The sequence below is a fragment of the Triturus cristatus genome, chromosome 1_1 (assembly GCF_964204655.1).
Source record: "Triturus cristatus chromosome 1_1, aTriCri1.1, whole genome shotgun sequence".
Lineage (NCBI taxonomy): Eukaryota > Metazoa > Chordata > Amphibia > Caudata > Salamandridae > Triturus > Triturus cristatus.
Genome location: NC_140579.1, coordinates 875,537,184 through 875,553,623, shown reverse-complemented (window position 1 = coordinate 875,553,623; position 16,440 = coordinate 875,537,184). Strand labels below are relative to the sequence as shown.

The 16,440-nt window shown below is 43.6% G+C and overlaps 1 protein-coding gene across 6 annotated transcripts in view; it reads left to right on the top strand.

Annotated features, from left to right (window-relative positions):
- The window catches only part of SALL2 (spalt like transcription factor 2), a 673,107-nt gene that overhangs the window by 564,843 nt on the left and 91,824 nt on the right, over nucleotides 1–16,440 (top strand). For 5 of the 6 annotated variants that reach the window (XM_085650592.1, XM_085650601.1, XM_085650609.1 and 2 more), the window contains one exon: nucleotides 2,676–4,963. The exons of the other annotated variant lie outside the window; for it this stretch is intronic. In XM_085650592.1, the coding sequence (XP_085506718.1) occupies nucleotides 2,676–3,011 (336 nt within the window). In that variant the 3' untranslated portion in view covers nucleotides 3,012–4,963. Of the gene's footprint in view, nucleotides 1–2,675; nucleotides 4,964–16,440 lie in introns of those variants that run through there. 6 annotated transcript variants of the gene reach the window in all.

Here is a 16,440-nt window from a genome sequence, read left to right as displayed (position 1 = left end):
TGGAACTTACAAGCACTCCACCCAATGTTCCTCCAAGGTCACACCTTATGTCACTAGAACATCTTGCGCTTCTAAATCAAAAAGTACTTTCGTTCTTGCAAAAAGGTGCAATAGAACCAGTCCCTTTCCAATATCAAGGAACAGGAGTGTGTGGTGCAGTTCTGAACACAAAATCTCCCCCTGCTTCCACGGATAGAATGATTTCTCAGTCACACGCACATACACACATCACACGCTGGTGGGGCCCATAACACCAACATTCATTCTCTTCAAACTATCCGTGCCTTACAGAGGAGATATCTGATCTCGAACTACCGTTATTCACTTGGATAGAGGAAAACTCATCTATTGACTTACCCTACTAGTTCCTCCATCCGGAGGTCGACTAGATCATTTAGTTGTAATAGAATTTGATGACTCTTTAATTCTCAAATTATTCAATAATCATTTCAAGAAATAATCACCCTACACAGTTCTTAAAATAATGATTTTTCTTTATCTAATTAAATTGCAGGTTAAATCCTAACAATGCCATATTATCTTTTGTCATATTTACCTATTCTGGCTATTTGTTGTTTTCTAAGTCAGAACCGGTGCTCAGAAAGTTCATCAGAATCCTAAAGTCCTCGTCCTCTTCCGTCAGCATAAGGATCTCTTGCGAAGAGCAGCATGGAGTGTCGCATAGAGTAGCATCGATCAGCTAGGGGTCTTCTTTTTCCTCTCTAGACTACTAATATTTATACTAAAATTTACATATAACAGTAACATTTTCTTTATTCTCGGGTCCCTGATTGGCTGAATTCAGCCACGTCCCAATACATTTAAGAAACATTCTCCAAATTTCACATGTGGATGATGAATAAACTAGGCGCATGGGAAAGGCTGTTCTCAGGTCAAGAAAGTATCAGTCTATTGTGAATAGGTGGCTTTTGGTAGTTCATTTTTCCCAAATGGCAACAATTGCTTCACGTTCAGGGACATTGGCACCTCGCCCAGGGTAGTCTTCATGGACCTGGTCAGATGGGTCATGGAAAGGCCACAACGAAGTCGGTGCAGGCGCCTTTCTCCATTGCTCAATTTATGAAGTCATGTCCTTTAGTTAGGATTCAGTCGGCAGCCATCTTTTGGTAGGCCAAAATAGTCAACTTTAAGCAAAGAAACACAAATTCGTAATTAATACATAGAAATGATTAAAACAGTGTTATTCCCTTACTAATACCCTTATGTGTATGCATTTATCTAGCCATATGCAACATTCAGAGCTGTTAATGCTGGTTTATTTAAGCGCAAATCACATTAGCACTGCTTAAGCAAAACATATAACTTTAATATGCGTACAAACTTAGTTCACTTATTATTTTAGCCATGCAAATGCATTCCCACGTGTATTCTCTTGGTTAATAATGTTGATTAATTATCATCACATCACTCTATTATTCATTAGAATTATTTATTATTTGTTTTAATATAAACATATATAAATGGATTGGGTATATAAAAAGAAAATATTTTACCCGCTCCATCAATCCCCCCTTTGGGTATTTTATCACCACAAACAAAACCCACAAAAATTCAATTTATTGATTTTAGCAAGGACTACCACAATGAAAAAAGCTTTTGGGTGCTAGGCACTGTAATTAGGGATTTTTTACCTATCAAAAGGGATTATTTTGACAGGTTAATTTGTAGTTTACACGCTGCTACAGTCAGGCTACAATGATAAGCCTGACACCATATTTGCACTGCCACCGTAGTGGACGGCACAATAGGTGCTACAGTGCGCTAGAGGCATTTATCTTCCAGGCCCTGGGGACACTTTATTCTATATACTAGGGACTTGAAGGCAAGTTATATGCTAATGAAGAGTAAGCTGATTCAGCCATGCTTAAAGGGAGGGGGGGGAGTGGGGCACAAACACTTTACTGTTGGTTATCAGGTGTAAAGTACACAGAGTTCTAAATGCAGCAAAAGGTGAAAAATCCAGAAGACTATGCAGAAAAGGCAGATTCCCTATGGTCCCCCAGTTTGACCTCCCCAGGGGTGAAGGGGACAAAAGCTTACTAGACACCAGGGAAGTGACCATAAATTAAAATAAGGGATGGTGTGTCACCCTGACAGGGCCAAACCGTACCCCAAAAGGGGGGGAAGGACAGGTTTGCGCCTAATCTGCCCCCAGAGGGTGAGAGGTAAACAAGGATTTGTTTTTCTTTGAACAAAAAAGGATGGGGGCGGCCCACTCTGTCATTGGGCCATAGTCCCCCCCCCCCATGCAGATAGGTTTGTCCAATTAATCGATTGTCCTCTAATTCAACCAGGGGGAGTAGGGGGTAGAAAGCACACTAGCCATCGGGGATTATACATTTAGGCAAAACAGTTTGGTGAGGGCGTTCCTCCCTGATATTGGGCCATATCCCCACAATAAAATGGGCAACCCATTCTTTTTGCCCTTCATCCAAACCTGAACATCTTATCTTTAAATTTCATGCATTGGACTGCACTTTTCCATTCATGAGCAGTGCTGTCTTATAACTGTGTAAAGGGAGTTACTGTCCAGTTAAATGTACACTAACTGCTCAGAAGTGAAGACGTTAATAGGCATCTGTGTTAGTTTTATGTAAATGGTAAATGTTAAAGTAATTCCTCAATGACAGTGCTTTATCTCTCTCTATTATCAGGTCCACATGAGCACCCATGTCTGGGACAGCAGTCACCCCAGAGTGATGCGACCCCTGCCATCGGAGCCTTCGGTACAGCCTCTCTTACCAGGGACTCCTAACCAGACACCACCCAACATTCCAGCTGGTGAGGACCCTGTGCAACTAGCCAAGTCGGGGCCACTGTCTTTCTGGAACCAGTACACTGCCTTCCTAGCTCGGAGCTCGGAGAACCCGACTATGGATCCAGCGTCCCCAGCACCACAAAGCCCTCCTCCTCCGAGCAGGGCCAACGATTTCCCGGAAAACACCCAGCCTGCTACGGAGGATGCTAGCCCAGACACAGAAGACGAGTAGGTCTGCTTCATTGTTGCAGGAGCTCCAATAAAGGATAAGTCTTACAGGAGATGGGACATGGCCAATAAGAAGCTGTGGGCTCACTGTAGACAATGTGGATTCTTTGAGACAGAAGGGTTTGTATACCACTGGAGATAAGGTGTAGCTGGGAGGTTTCTTTTCGCTGTGTTTTGTTATATAACAGGGTACTTTGAGGCCCCCCTGAACATCTTCGTCACACTATCCTTTCCAAAAATTGGGAATGAATAAGACTTCTTAGAAAGACGGCTCTCTGAGTTTTGTGGATTGGTCAGTGAACCTTGTCGAAATCCCTGAAACAGCCAAACTGCTGACTGGAAAGTGGGCAGTTCCTACTCAAAGTTTGATAGAGACAGTGAAATGTTTTAGGATGTTTTCACTAGAATCCAAACTGTGCCCTGTTTCGCGGAAGGTTCCTCCAGTGAGAAAACCTGTGGCTCACATGCACACTGCAGCCCTCTTTTTTTTTTTTTTTAAGTGATCCTGCATGCACATGAGGTTATTGGATGATACACCTCACATTCACAGCAAGACGAGGCACCAGGGGGATACTGGACAAACCCAGGAATATTGAACCTCAACTGACGAACGAGGATCAGAAAATGGCCACATACCATTTATTTGTTTATAATCTTTGCCAGCAAGAGATCTCTCCAGTTTATAGTGTGACAAAGGTAGCAGTCTCATAATTTTTCATCATGTCTCGTGAAGTTTGGTGAGCAGGCGCAATCTCTGCGCATACATTTTGTACATTGCAGTGCATAAATAATTCCCAGTCCGGAATGCGGACGTTCATCTTTATCAAGAGATTGCAGCAGAAAAAGGAGGTGGATTTTATTTCAGTGGAGTCTTTTGAAGAAAGTGGCATTTTTCCTATTCTCTTGAGTGCCATAAAAGTTGGTTTGGGGTCAAGTATGAAGAATGGAGCGTCCTTCTTGTTATCAAGTGATTACAGCTCTGATGCTGGCTCTACCAGCAGAGTAAGGGGGTAGACCCAAGAAGGTGAAACAATATGATCTGACAGATATCATTTTTATGATTTTTTTTTTCTTTTTAGTTTTTCTCTCAGAAATGGCCTGTCCTTTTTCTAAGTCACAAAAAAGGCCCACAGCCCCTGCTTTTAGATCCTGCTGATTTGCTTTGCTGTCTCGTTGGAGCTCTGCACAAAAAAAAACGTTGACGGACAATTAGGGAACTGATAGTTTCCCTTGGCATTAATTAGTTCAAGTGGATGGTAGGGGCATCTGTGAAAAGCCCAGGACAATGCCGTATAAGTAAGGTGGGTTGGTAGAAATAAAAGCCCTGTCATGCTAGGCTCCTGTTTGCCATGTGAAAGTTTGGCAACTGTTATGAGATCTGAGTCCTTTGTGCAATAGATGCTTCACTTTTAAACTAAGATAAAACTACATATTCTTCAATAAAAATTACCTTTACTGAGTGGATATTCAGATGAAGTATTTAAAAATGAAATATTGGGGTGAGAGTGTGTGCCACATTGCAGATAATTAGTACGCTTGTTTGTTTCCTACCAACAAACCTCAATGATGTTAGTCATTCATTAATACGTTTTGTCATGGCTTTTCTGGTCGTTGCGTTTCTGGCATTTGTCTGTAAATAGAGTGTTTGTTTTTTTCAAAATCATAAACCAGTAAAGCCCCAGACATAGAAAAAAGGTCCAACAGTACCAAGTATGGACACCAAAGGACTACACTGAGAACTTCTACTGAGCTAGAAAAAGTATTACACAAACAGACTGAAGAAAACAGCATTTCGGAGCTGATTCAGGAGCATGAACAGCTGTCCACAAGCAAGTTGAATGAAAAATGTAAGGTCGATAGCACTTCAAAGATAATAAACATTGCATGGTGAATCATGAGCACACAGAGCTGTCTATAAATATGGCACACAAAGAATACGGATTAAAGTACTTCGCATTACTGAAAGTAACTGATCATATAACGTTATCTTTAGTAGTCTTTAAATTTTGTTTGAATTTCGTATGATCAGTGTTTCATAGTAAATTAACCATATCAATAAGCTTACTGTTTCTGGTAGAACGACACAGTCACCGCCTTCAAAACACGATGGGTAATGTGGAGCCCTTGGACAGTGCAGTCTAGCAGAATTTTCACATCAACGCATTAGTCTTGATGGTTTGAATGCACTCGCGCAGCAGAGCCCAAAACTCCTTGGGTCTATTGGTTACTTGAATTAGCAGAGAACAGGCATCCGACATGTCACTGCAAGTCTTCAGAGGCATAATTTATGTGCGAGCTGGGATGCCTTGCACCACAAGTTAGCTACTCTCCTCTTAGCCAGCAGCAGAGCCATATTTACCTCCTGCCTACAAAACCAAGAGCAGTACAAAAGGGGGGTGGTGATGGACGGAGCATCCAAAAGAGCTTGGGTATATAACCAACAGCTTCATGACTGAGTCCTTTTCTACTTACATGTAAGGAAGGATAATACCTCTACAAGCATACCAGAGCAGAATATACCAAATGCAAGTAAAACAAAAAAAAGTTAAAATCTGTGTCCGGCTTCATTCGGAGGAGGGAAGCAGGCTAACCTACAGGGAAGACGAAAGCTACAGGGCCACAATCATGGTGGCTGAGGTTGTTTGCCGCTGGTGTCCTGGTATCTGTCCTATAGCTCTGCAAACTGGACTAGGTGAACTATTGTCACATTTGTCTCACAGGATGGCAATGGCAAGCAGTGAAAGGCATCTCATGCAGCTAGTGATGGGGATAAGAGCTTAGACCAAAACTGACAACCAAAGGAAACAACTTATTGTCCAGCCTGGGGCGCATCTTATACTAAAAGACAGCATAAGGTAGCAATATACAGCATAATCTGGGGAATAAGACACAAGATTGACATCTTGTTGGTGATTTGGAGGCGCAACACCCTTTAGTATCCGCTCCTGTTTTGCAGCATGAATTGTTTCAGATGCATTATTCTGCCATGTAGTGGTTGAGTCCGGAATTGTCTGTGTGCCTTCTTTTGTTTTTTAGGTCTCGCCTGAGCCAGCGCACATGCGCTGCCCTGCAAGGCATTTAGTAAGGGCTTTTCGAGCTCTGAACTTTTTTTTTTTATTAGCCCGCAATTGGCCTGTGCTTGTCCCGCCTTCTCTGTCCCATGGCCTAGGCAGCTCGGGAGCGAGCAGCAGCGCGGCCGGGTGCCAGCTGCATTCCTGACATTCCTTCGCGGCCGCGCTTGCAGCTTGTTTATTTTGACAACAATGTCCACTTTGGCAGTGAAGGTAATTGCTGCAGCCCGTGCCTAGGCAATTAGCAGGTCTTTGCTGATGCGGGCACAGCCCCTCATTAGGAGACGGAGAGCCTCTTTGTGCCTTCTGTGGCAGGACGGGCCGCTCTAGTGAACTGGGCACCCGCTGTCAAGAGGGGGCGCTGAAAACTTCAGCACATTCTGCTCTCAACTTTTACACTTTCTGACAAAGCGTCTGAGGGACTCCTCCGGTTGTCTCAAACACACACCTGCACAAGGCTTGCAATGATGTTTTGGGTTCTGGTAAGGTGCGTTGAACGGAAGGGGCGGGTCATCTCGAGAGCAGTGAAAGGATGAGGAACAGTGGGTGTGTGGAGGCTGTGATTCAGTAGCGAAATAAAATACTATATATAGAAGCAGGAAAACATGTTCTCCCCGTACCTCGGGTCTATTATCTGACAATAAAAACTCAGCGCTTAGAAACAGGCTGGGCGCTATAAATGTCAAGGTCCATCCTGATTGGCCTGGAAGTCCCTATACATTTTGACTCAAATTCGGCAGGCACGTGCCCCTCTTCTATATTTAAAGAAGTGCATTCGGTGCATTATTAAATGCGCAGTTTAATATTGGTCAACTTATGCTGTGAGCGCGTGCATGCTTGGAGCATGCTTGGAGGCCTAGCGCTGGGACTCAGGGGTCAGAAGGCAGAGTATGCCCGGGGGTGCTAACGAGGTCCACGTCCATATGGAAGCGCTTCATGGAGTGCTAAGAGGAACTTAAGGGAAACTTATCGATTTCTGTAACCGGACACTATGGGGCTGCTGCTCCGGGCCGGCTCAGAGTTTAATCGGAGCCCGTCCAGCGTGACCTCGCAGCCCCCTGCCCGCCTCCCACTCACCGTCCAAACACAGATGGTCCTCGGCAATTTATTACCCACAGTTGCGCCGCCACGAGGGCCCGGATACCACGACAGTGCTGCAGACTGGGACAGCTGGTTGTAGGGGTCTGGTCCTGGTTCCGCACCGCATAAACATGCAGCTGCTGTAGTGACGTACAAGTGAGACCTCTGTTTCCACTCAAATGTTCTTCGGTTGTTTATGCGATATTTCCATGTCCCTTGATAGTACGATGGCGGTACAACATTCTCAAACACAGTGCGAATACCACACTCACATAAGCATGCTTGCAGCCGATAAGTTAGAACCGCACAACACACCGGATGCGTACATCAGTCATAAAACTAATTGAAAAAACATATGCACACCACTCACATGTTACGTGCAGCCCTGACACCGGAAACACGCCAACACAAATCATACAAACAACATACACGGAGACACACAAACACCCTCATGAAAGCACACAAAACACATTCACATACCCAGTATATCACACTGACAATTCCTTTTCAACTTATAGTAATAAACACACTCCATCAGAACGAACTTGGACACATATAGACCAGCTACACGCCAACATATGCCAGACCCAAAAAAAAGATTCACACATCACCCTCAACACACAAAAAGCACTTTCCACTTAGTGCACTACCACCAACGGCAAAAGCAATGTCCAATACACAGACCATAGCACAGCAGATCCACACCACTTCATTGGCACGCACAAACACCCCGAACAGATCCACACCCAGTGCTCATCACGTGATCAACCGAATTCCACACTCACACCTGCACACACTCAGAAGCGCAATGTACAAACATAGCATGCTCACGTAAAATTCACAAAAAGCATGCTCAGTACAATAGGCACCTTGCACATACACACACAAAACCCATACAATGCGCAAACGAGACATTCACACACTAGATGCACACAAATACCAAAAACAGAACACTCCCAGATTGATGAATACATCTTGCCTGTCACACAAGTGCCTCAGCACAGCCCAAGTCAAAAAAGGAAGATCATCCTGGAGTCATTCTGAAGTCATTCGATGACTTCAGGCAGGCTATTCCTGCAATTAACTGGGGAAGCCATCCGAAGCCATCCTGAAGTATGCCTACAGAGTGGAATATTTAAATGAGATGACTCCTCGAGTCATCACAGAAACTACTTCAGGATTAGTTCCCGATTACTTCAGTGGAAAAGATGTGACGATCTTGTACTACTGCAGGATGATCCCATGATGATTTCAGAATTAGGCTGGATTACCCCAAGATGATCTTATGAGTATTTCAGGATGGGGCTGTATTATTACAGAATCATCTTGTGATGACTTCAGAATGCGGCTGCATTACTCAAGGATGATCCAAGGATAACTTTAGAATGGGACTAGGACCGTAATAGTCTATTAATTCATGATGGGGCTGTATTACCCTAGGGTAGGTTCTGGCTGTGATACTGCACGGCGGTTTCAATATGCAGATGTATTACTCTAGGATGACCTCGAGTAGTAATACTTGTTTGACATACACAGGATGGTAAGAAATAACGTTTTATTAGTTTGTTAGCAGAGCAAATTATTGCTACAAAAACAAGCATTGACAAAGTCAACAGTTCTTTCCTTTTTGACCATGTGGCTTGCCAATGTCTTCTGCCGATGGTCTGCAGTATCAGTTAAAATAAACAAGCATTGGCAAAGCCAAAAGGTCTGGCCTTTGCATGATCTGTTGGCTTTGCCAATGTTTTAGCCATATTGTACACGAGCGTTGCTGTTGTTCAGCATGGCTAAAAGTTAGTGGGGTAAAGGAGAGTTGCATATCAAAGTGCAATGTGAGGAAGTAATGTAGATTATAGCGTGGTGGAGGGGTGTAGAACTGAGTGGCGTTGAGTGTTGCGTAGAGTGGTGTAGAGTAGATTGCTGTAGAGTGGCATAACGTGGAGTAGTGTAGGAGAGTGGAATGGCAGAGTGGAGTAACGTGTCATTGAATGGAGTGGCGTGGAGTAGAGCGGTGTAGCGTGTTGTAGAATAGAGTGGAGAAAAGTGGCATGGAAGGGGTTATGTGGAGCATTGTTGAGTAGCATTGAAGGGTGACATAGCATGGAGTAGTGTTGTAGAGTGGAGTGGCATAGAGTCGAGTTTAATGGAGTAGAACATCACAGAGCGGAGTATTGTAGCTTACAGTGTCGTAAAGTGCAGTAGCCTAGATTGAAGCTGTGTAAAACTTAGTGAGTAAAGTGGTGTAGAGTGCATTGGCGCAGAGTAGAGAGAACGTAGAGTAGATTGCAGTGGTGTAAAGTAGATTGTTTCAGAGAAGAGTGGCGTGGAGTTGTGCAGGATAGATTGCAGAGGTGTAGAGCAGAGTGCAGTGACGTAGAGTAGATAGGTGAGGAGTGCAATGGTACAAAATAGGTTAGAGTGGCATGGAGCGATACAGAGTGCAGTGACTTAGAGTGCAGTCATGCAGAGTAGCGTGGCATAGAGTTCAGTGGCAGAGAATGTGGACTTGCAGATCTGAGTGTCAGAGTGCAGTGGCACAGAGTAAAACAGTGGTGCAGCTTAGAGTTCAGTGGCAGAGAGTGCAGTGTTGCAGAGTAGACTGTTGTAGAGTGAAGTGTTGTATAGTAGAGTGGCGTAGAATACATTGGCATGGAGTCCAGGGGCCTAGAGTGGGTAGTAGAGAGGAGTTGAGAGCAGTGGTAGCAGAGTGGTGGTGTCAGAGTAGCGGTGTCGAGTGGTGACACAGAGCGGTGTTGTCGAATGTGGAGTAGAGTGGCAAAGCATAGAGTGTTGTGGAGGCGTAGAGAGTAGAGTGACGTGGAGTAGCATAGAGCTGTAGAGCAAATAGTCTACCATCCCTCTGAGACTGGTAAATGGAGAAATATGAAAGAGTGTAATAGTAACAATTGTAAGATATAGCGCTTAAAAGAAGGAAGTATAGTATATAAAAGTATTTGTACTTTGGTGATAGCAGACCTTTAATGTAAGAAAAATCGCCATATGGTACCCTAACTTTACTGCAGAATCATTTGCAATGAGAATGGCGCACTTGACACTAATAGGACTCCTTGCCACCAAATGTTATTTCAGTACAAGGCAAGGACCCTACCTGACTCATAGCTTTATTTTAAGTCTGGTATTCTATACACACACACACGTGTGTGTGTGTGTGTGTGTGTGTGTGTGTGTATATATATATATATATATATATATATGTGTGTGTATATATATATGCACTTAAAAAACCATAGGTTTCACACATGTTATAGTTAGCTGGACATTTCACTCGTAAAAAACCAATGAAATTCCCCCGTTATAGTTACTGCAGGCAACTATAACTCACGCGACCGCAATCCTCTGCTGATGACGTCAGATATTACATCACTGTATTTAGACACTTATTTACCCATGTCTTCTTCCATTAATCTTTAGCTATACATATATTACAAATATTTATTTTTCATAAAGACACATATGTCATCAGTGATGTAATATCTGACGTCATCAGCAGAGGATTGCGGTCGCGTGAGTTATAGTTGCCTGCAGTAACTATAACGGGGGAATTTCATTGGTTTTTTACAAATGAAATGTCCAGCTAACTATAACATGTGTGAAACCTATGGTTTTTTAAGTGAATTTGCAAGGTTTTTTAAATGCTAATTCGTAACTATAACGTGTGTGAAACCTATGGTTTTTTCAGTGAATTTGTACGGTTTTTGAAATGCTAAGTTATGTATGCATTAAAAAAAAAAAAATTCAGGTTTTTCACCGTGCGTGCACCGTGAAATTATTAATTTTTTTAAAAATCGCGAGGTGCGCGCACCCTGCGCGCACGGTGCGCTTCGCGCACCGTGCTCGCGCTGTGGGCGCTCGGTGCACTTCGCGCACCGAGCACCCACGGTTCGCAGTGCGTGCCGTGCGCGCAGGGTGTGCGCACCTCGCGATTTTTAAAATAAAAAAAAATTGTTTTTTTCTCCCTTGGGGGTCCTTCTGTGACCCCCTGACCAAGGCTAGGGGGTCAGGAACTGTCCAGTCTGCCCCCTTTTCACGTTCTCCACCTTTTTTTTTCACCCCCTCAGACTGCGAGAGACAAAATGGCGGCCGACACTTCCTGGTTTCGACCGATTCGAATGTTTACCGACATCTAACAACCAATCAGAATTGCGCTCGCGCACGGCAGGGTGTGCGCACAGTGCGCGCACCGTGCGCGCGTATAGATATTGATATGCTTTTAAATGCTATTTTCTCAGGAAATACTGAACAGATTTACACCAGACCTGCAAAAGGCACTTCCTTGACCTTATGGCTACCTCTCTGCCAACTTTCAAGTAATTCTGTTCAGCCGTTCGGGCTGTAGCTGTGTCTAAAGGTCCTATGGAAAATAACATGGGGAAAACGCGTTTTGGGACCCCCCTTTTTTCTCGGCCCCCGCTTGACGAATCACCCCGAGACTTTCAGGGTAGGAGCTGAGCTGAGCGGAGCGCCCCATTAGTTTTGAAAATTTCACGAGGATTCGTCAACCGGCGCCAAAGTTATTCAAAATAGAATTTTGAGATTTCCTATGGAAACTAGGTTGTAACTATAACTATCTACTGGCGACCGCCAGTAGATAATATATATAGATATATTATATATCCAGACACACATATATACACACACATTGATATATATATATATATATTCACACACACATATATGTGCACATATACCCACACACATATATACATATATCTTCACGAACATTTTCCAAAAAAGGTGCGCCATTGATTTTTGTTGCACATGGAAATTTTCAGGGATTTGTAAAGCGGGGGCTGAGAAAAATGGGGTTGGAAAAAATTTGGCAGAAAGGTAGATGTTGTTATGCAGATTGTGCTTTTTGTTATTTGGTGCTAATAGCCACCTCCTTGAGGCTAATTGCAATAATATAGGGTGGCTATGGAGATCCCCACCCCGGGAACCAACACCTCCCTGACACTTTTATTATTTGGTTTGGGGGGGGGGGGGGTCTCAAGAACCCACTGAGGCCCCAGGACCACCACCTCCCCAGGGGCCAACCTCTAAAAAGTGAGGGAGCCACGTGGCCCCTCCTCCCAGGCCATTCTCGGCCCTGGGGACTGCCACCTCCCCAGGGCAGGCTCTAAAAGAAGAAGAAAGGAGGGGGAAGTGTCGCCCCTCCCCCTGGAGGCGTTGATGGCCCTGGGACTGCCACCCCCCAGGGCTGGTTCCTGCTATGTCCAGCCAAGCCATAGCGAGAGCAGAAAATGCTCTTGAATGCTGAAAGTGGAGCATGTCTGTTTACCTGCCTACTGTCAAGCGAGCGGATAAACAGACATGTTGCTTTGAGATCCAGGGAGCTGCAGTTTAGCAACTCCCTTGGTCCCAAAGCAATGCCGGCTCCCGCAGGAGGGGGAGAGCCGGCAGGGACTGCGTGGGCTTTCAGGCTCCCCCCGTTGTAGTGTAGTTCCTATTTCCCTTATAGGCTCTGCACATTGGAATAATATACACTATAGTTTTTGCATAGGACTAAGATCAGTATGCCTCTATCGAGTACATTAAACTTAATTACTTGTGTACCAGCTAACTCGGAGGTCACTAGACACTTCTTGAATAAACAAGAAGGGAGTAGTTTCTGACAACCACATAAACATGACAACTTTGTTTCCTCTAGAATCGGAACGTTTCTCAGAATCGTGGAAACAATGGATAACAGTTTCACTCAGTCAATCGTGCATGCTTAGTTTCTTCAGAGTTACACAGAAATAGACGGGCCTTTCAATAAAAGGATTTATAGAACAGTCTTGTTTCTTGTGTAAGAGATGTGAGCTATTACAATCATTAGACAGTAAGCAAGATATAATACGCACAGCGTAAGCAGTAAGAAGAAATAATACTGCAATAGCATTGTCTTTTAGCTATGACTTATATTCATATATACATACATAAATAACACAGGCTAAAAAGTGAATACTCGTCTGATGCTTCTAAATCGTTCTACCCCAGTGTACCTAACCTAAGTGTAGTACAAAGTAAGAAGTAGGTGCTGTTTTCTATAGTATAGTGTATACTAAGTTTATATGCCAAGAGTCCCTCTAGGCTCTAGTCAGCTCCATACATTAGAATGAGAGAGGTGGGAATCTCTTTCCGAATCTCAAACTCCAACACCCTGTGAAGGGAGTCAGAACACTGGAAGCTGGATGCTCTGCGAGCAGGGATGACAGCGTCTGGTCAGTGCGTCAGGCAGGAACTTGAATTCTTTCGAACTTGCCGTGGCGAGCTGTATCGAGCTGAGCAGTGCTTGCCATGGTAAGGGAAGGTATATTTATACCTGGAAGGTGCTTAGGAATGCTAGCATTGACTTAAAGTCGGGCAGAGGAAGACGTCATGAATGAACCCCTAAGGAATAGTAGTTCACGCATAATAGATGAGTTCTTGGAGAAATCAATAATCCTAGCTAGGGAAAGTCTAGCTGGCTTAAGGGTCTGGTTTCTAAGAACTCGTCGTGACGTGGGGATGGACGGATGTAGGTGACTATGCCTGTATTTGGATAGCATGGCTAATGCCTAAATAAGGACTGGTACTTTATGCCTAAATAAGGGCAATGCGAATTGTGCCTATATAAGGACATGATTCAGGGGAACCTATGTACGGGCATCTAAATCGAAACAGAACACACACTCCATTGACAAATGATCGATATTACTAAATGCTAAACATGCTAAAGACATAAAATTGAGTATCACATGTTCGCTAAATACTTTCCTAAAAGCATATTTAAAAAAAGTTCATGTTAAAACCTCTCAGCTAAACATGGAATGCAAAGGTGCTGTACAAATTTAAAGTAATTGTTTCATACGAAGCATATGTTTACAATGGATGCTAAAATGCTAAATGAATGCACAGAAATATACACATATATAATGAAATGGTCCATTTTTACAGAAAGGAAAAAAAATTCTTCAGGGCCATTTCATGATTACATAAATGCGAAGAAAAGGTGAAAATGTGTCCCTGGAAGTGTTCCAAAGAAGTCTGTTCTCTATGAATAGTTCTACTGTAAGCAGAGTTTTTTTAGCCATAAAAGAAAAGTCAATTATCTGAAAAAAGTTCCAAATTTTGTCTTTTGTTTTGAAAAAATGAAGGCCAAATTCATAGATTATCCGGCACACTGTGAGCCATATCAGAAGTCAGTGTAACATGCTGGTGAAAACATGAAATCCTCTATTCCCGTAGGCAAAAAATTGTCTACCGTAGTCGGTGATAGGTTGATTACCTCGTTTGGAAGACTAACTGCACATAGATGTGACGCATCGTCAGTAGCAGTGTTCTTTACCGATGTTACCTGTGTGCCTGTTGATCCATCTCGTACCTCAGCAGTAGCATGTTGCGTCTGTGAGATCTCAATGAATGCCGTCATCAGGATTGGTAGCCTCTGGGGACAACACAGAGCATGGGCCGTTATCGGGTCTAGCAGAGTATCGATATCCGTTGGCATGACTGATGGGAGTGTTAGACAGATGTCTAGCACGCATTCTTCACCGCAAAGCAGGCAGCGTAGAACAGGTAAGATGCAATCTTGCCAGATTGGTCTGAACAACAGAAACCATATGGTATTTAGTTCTCGTAGACGAGGTAAACACAATAGCTCTACTATGCGCTCACGACACTTCCTCTCCAGGAGAGCTTTCTCCAAGTCGCAGGGAGTGACGCTGGTGGATTGGCTTGCCATAGCGTAGTAGTAGGAATAAAAATAAGATTCCTGGAGCGAGTGCCAAAATTAGCAGCAGACCACCAAACACGGAGTGCATGAAGTTTGGAATGATTCCGAGGACTGCTTGAAAAGGTGTTAACATATGGTCTTAAATACATGCACAATACCGCTCGTATCAGACATGATAAAGATACGTCCCAACATTTCTGTGAAATGTGTAGGGCAGTTTGTATCTCAGCCCAAGCCCTTGCAATTTGTAGATCATAGGTTTCTTTGGCCAAGGTCAAAGGCACGGTTTGTTGTAAAAGAACGGCTTTTATTCTGCTTAAAGTATACATTCGTATAGAAGAGATGTTCAGTGAAGGCCATAAAGGCGACTCCCTGACTGTCTATTTGGGGGAACACGACTTGCATACAGCACTAACCATTACTAGATATGGGATACCTGGCAACATGCCACAACAGCTCTGATCATTCAACATGAGGTAACTCCCATTTGAAAGTTGTCTAAACATTGGATTAATCACAGCGGCCGGTGAACCTTGCAGGTGGTAGGATAAATTTGCAGTGGAACCGCTACAAGCCCCGTGTAAACTAACATCCCGACATATGAGTGAACCGCTCAGTGTATTTTCACAGTGTGTACCGCTAAGAAACACTTCACGCCCCCCACTCCAACATCTGTGTGTGTGTGTGTAAGGTAAATCCCAGGATGTCCTGATGTATGAAAATGGAAAGTTGTAAAAGGCAGAGTAATTTTGCCATGAATGATCCATTCTGTAGCTGGTTTTTCCGCTACCGTTAATGGCAATTTTTCAAGTTTTTCAATGCTCAGCACTGTATACTTTGCTCCCCTTTGTGCCAGTTCGATCTGTTTATCAGTGAGATTGAATTCAGAAAACAGAGAAGACTTGTTGATGAAACGCCAAGGCACATAGCCTGTACGCAAGTTTTGTAGCGTCCAGCCTAATGACAGAATAGAACGTAATTGAGACTGGCCTTGTCGCAGCAGGACCAAATCTTGTTCCACAATGTCTATAGCAGAGGATACAATGTTGCCCAGTGTCCACCACAGTCGTTAACCCATTGTCCACCACAGCGAGAGATTTCTCTAAATTAAAAAGATCAATTTCTCATACTCTTTCTGTGGCATCTGCTTGGGTAACCTTCCATATTTCATTTTAAGCAACATAGATGCCGGCATATATGAAACGTTTTTGACGCGGTTTTCTTGGACCTAGCAAGAAATCCCTAAGTTCTGCGTCGTCTTTAAGTAAAGATAAGTGTTGTTTCACATCCTCTAGTGTAGATGTCTGTAGCCAATCAAGGCATAATTTTCCTACACTGTATGTTGTTACTACCCCTGGATGCTGTCTTTGAACATAGCGTGGGTCTGGCCTATTGATAGTAAAACCCTGTATTTTGTTCAGGAATCTTTCTTGACAGATGTTTGTATCTGTGGGCCAGAGCAACCATTTTTTTCCATTCGAAATCTGATCTGTTGTTTTGTAAAAGTGTGTCTTCTGTCACCGCTCCCTGTTCAGTGCTATTACTAGCTGGAATTGGTACAGAAG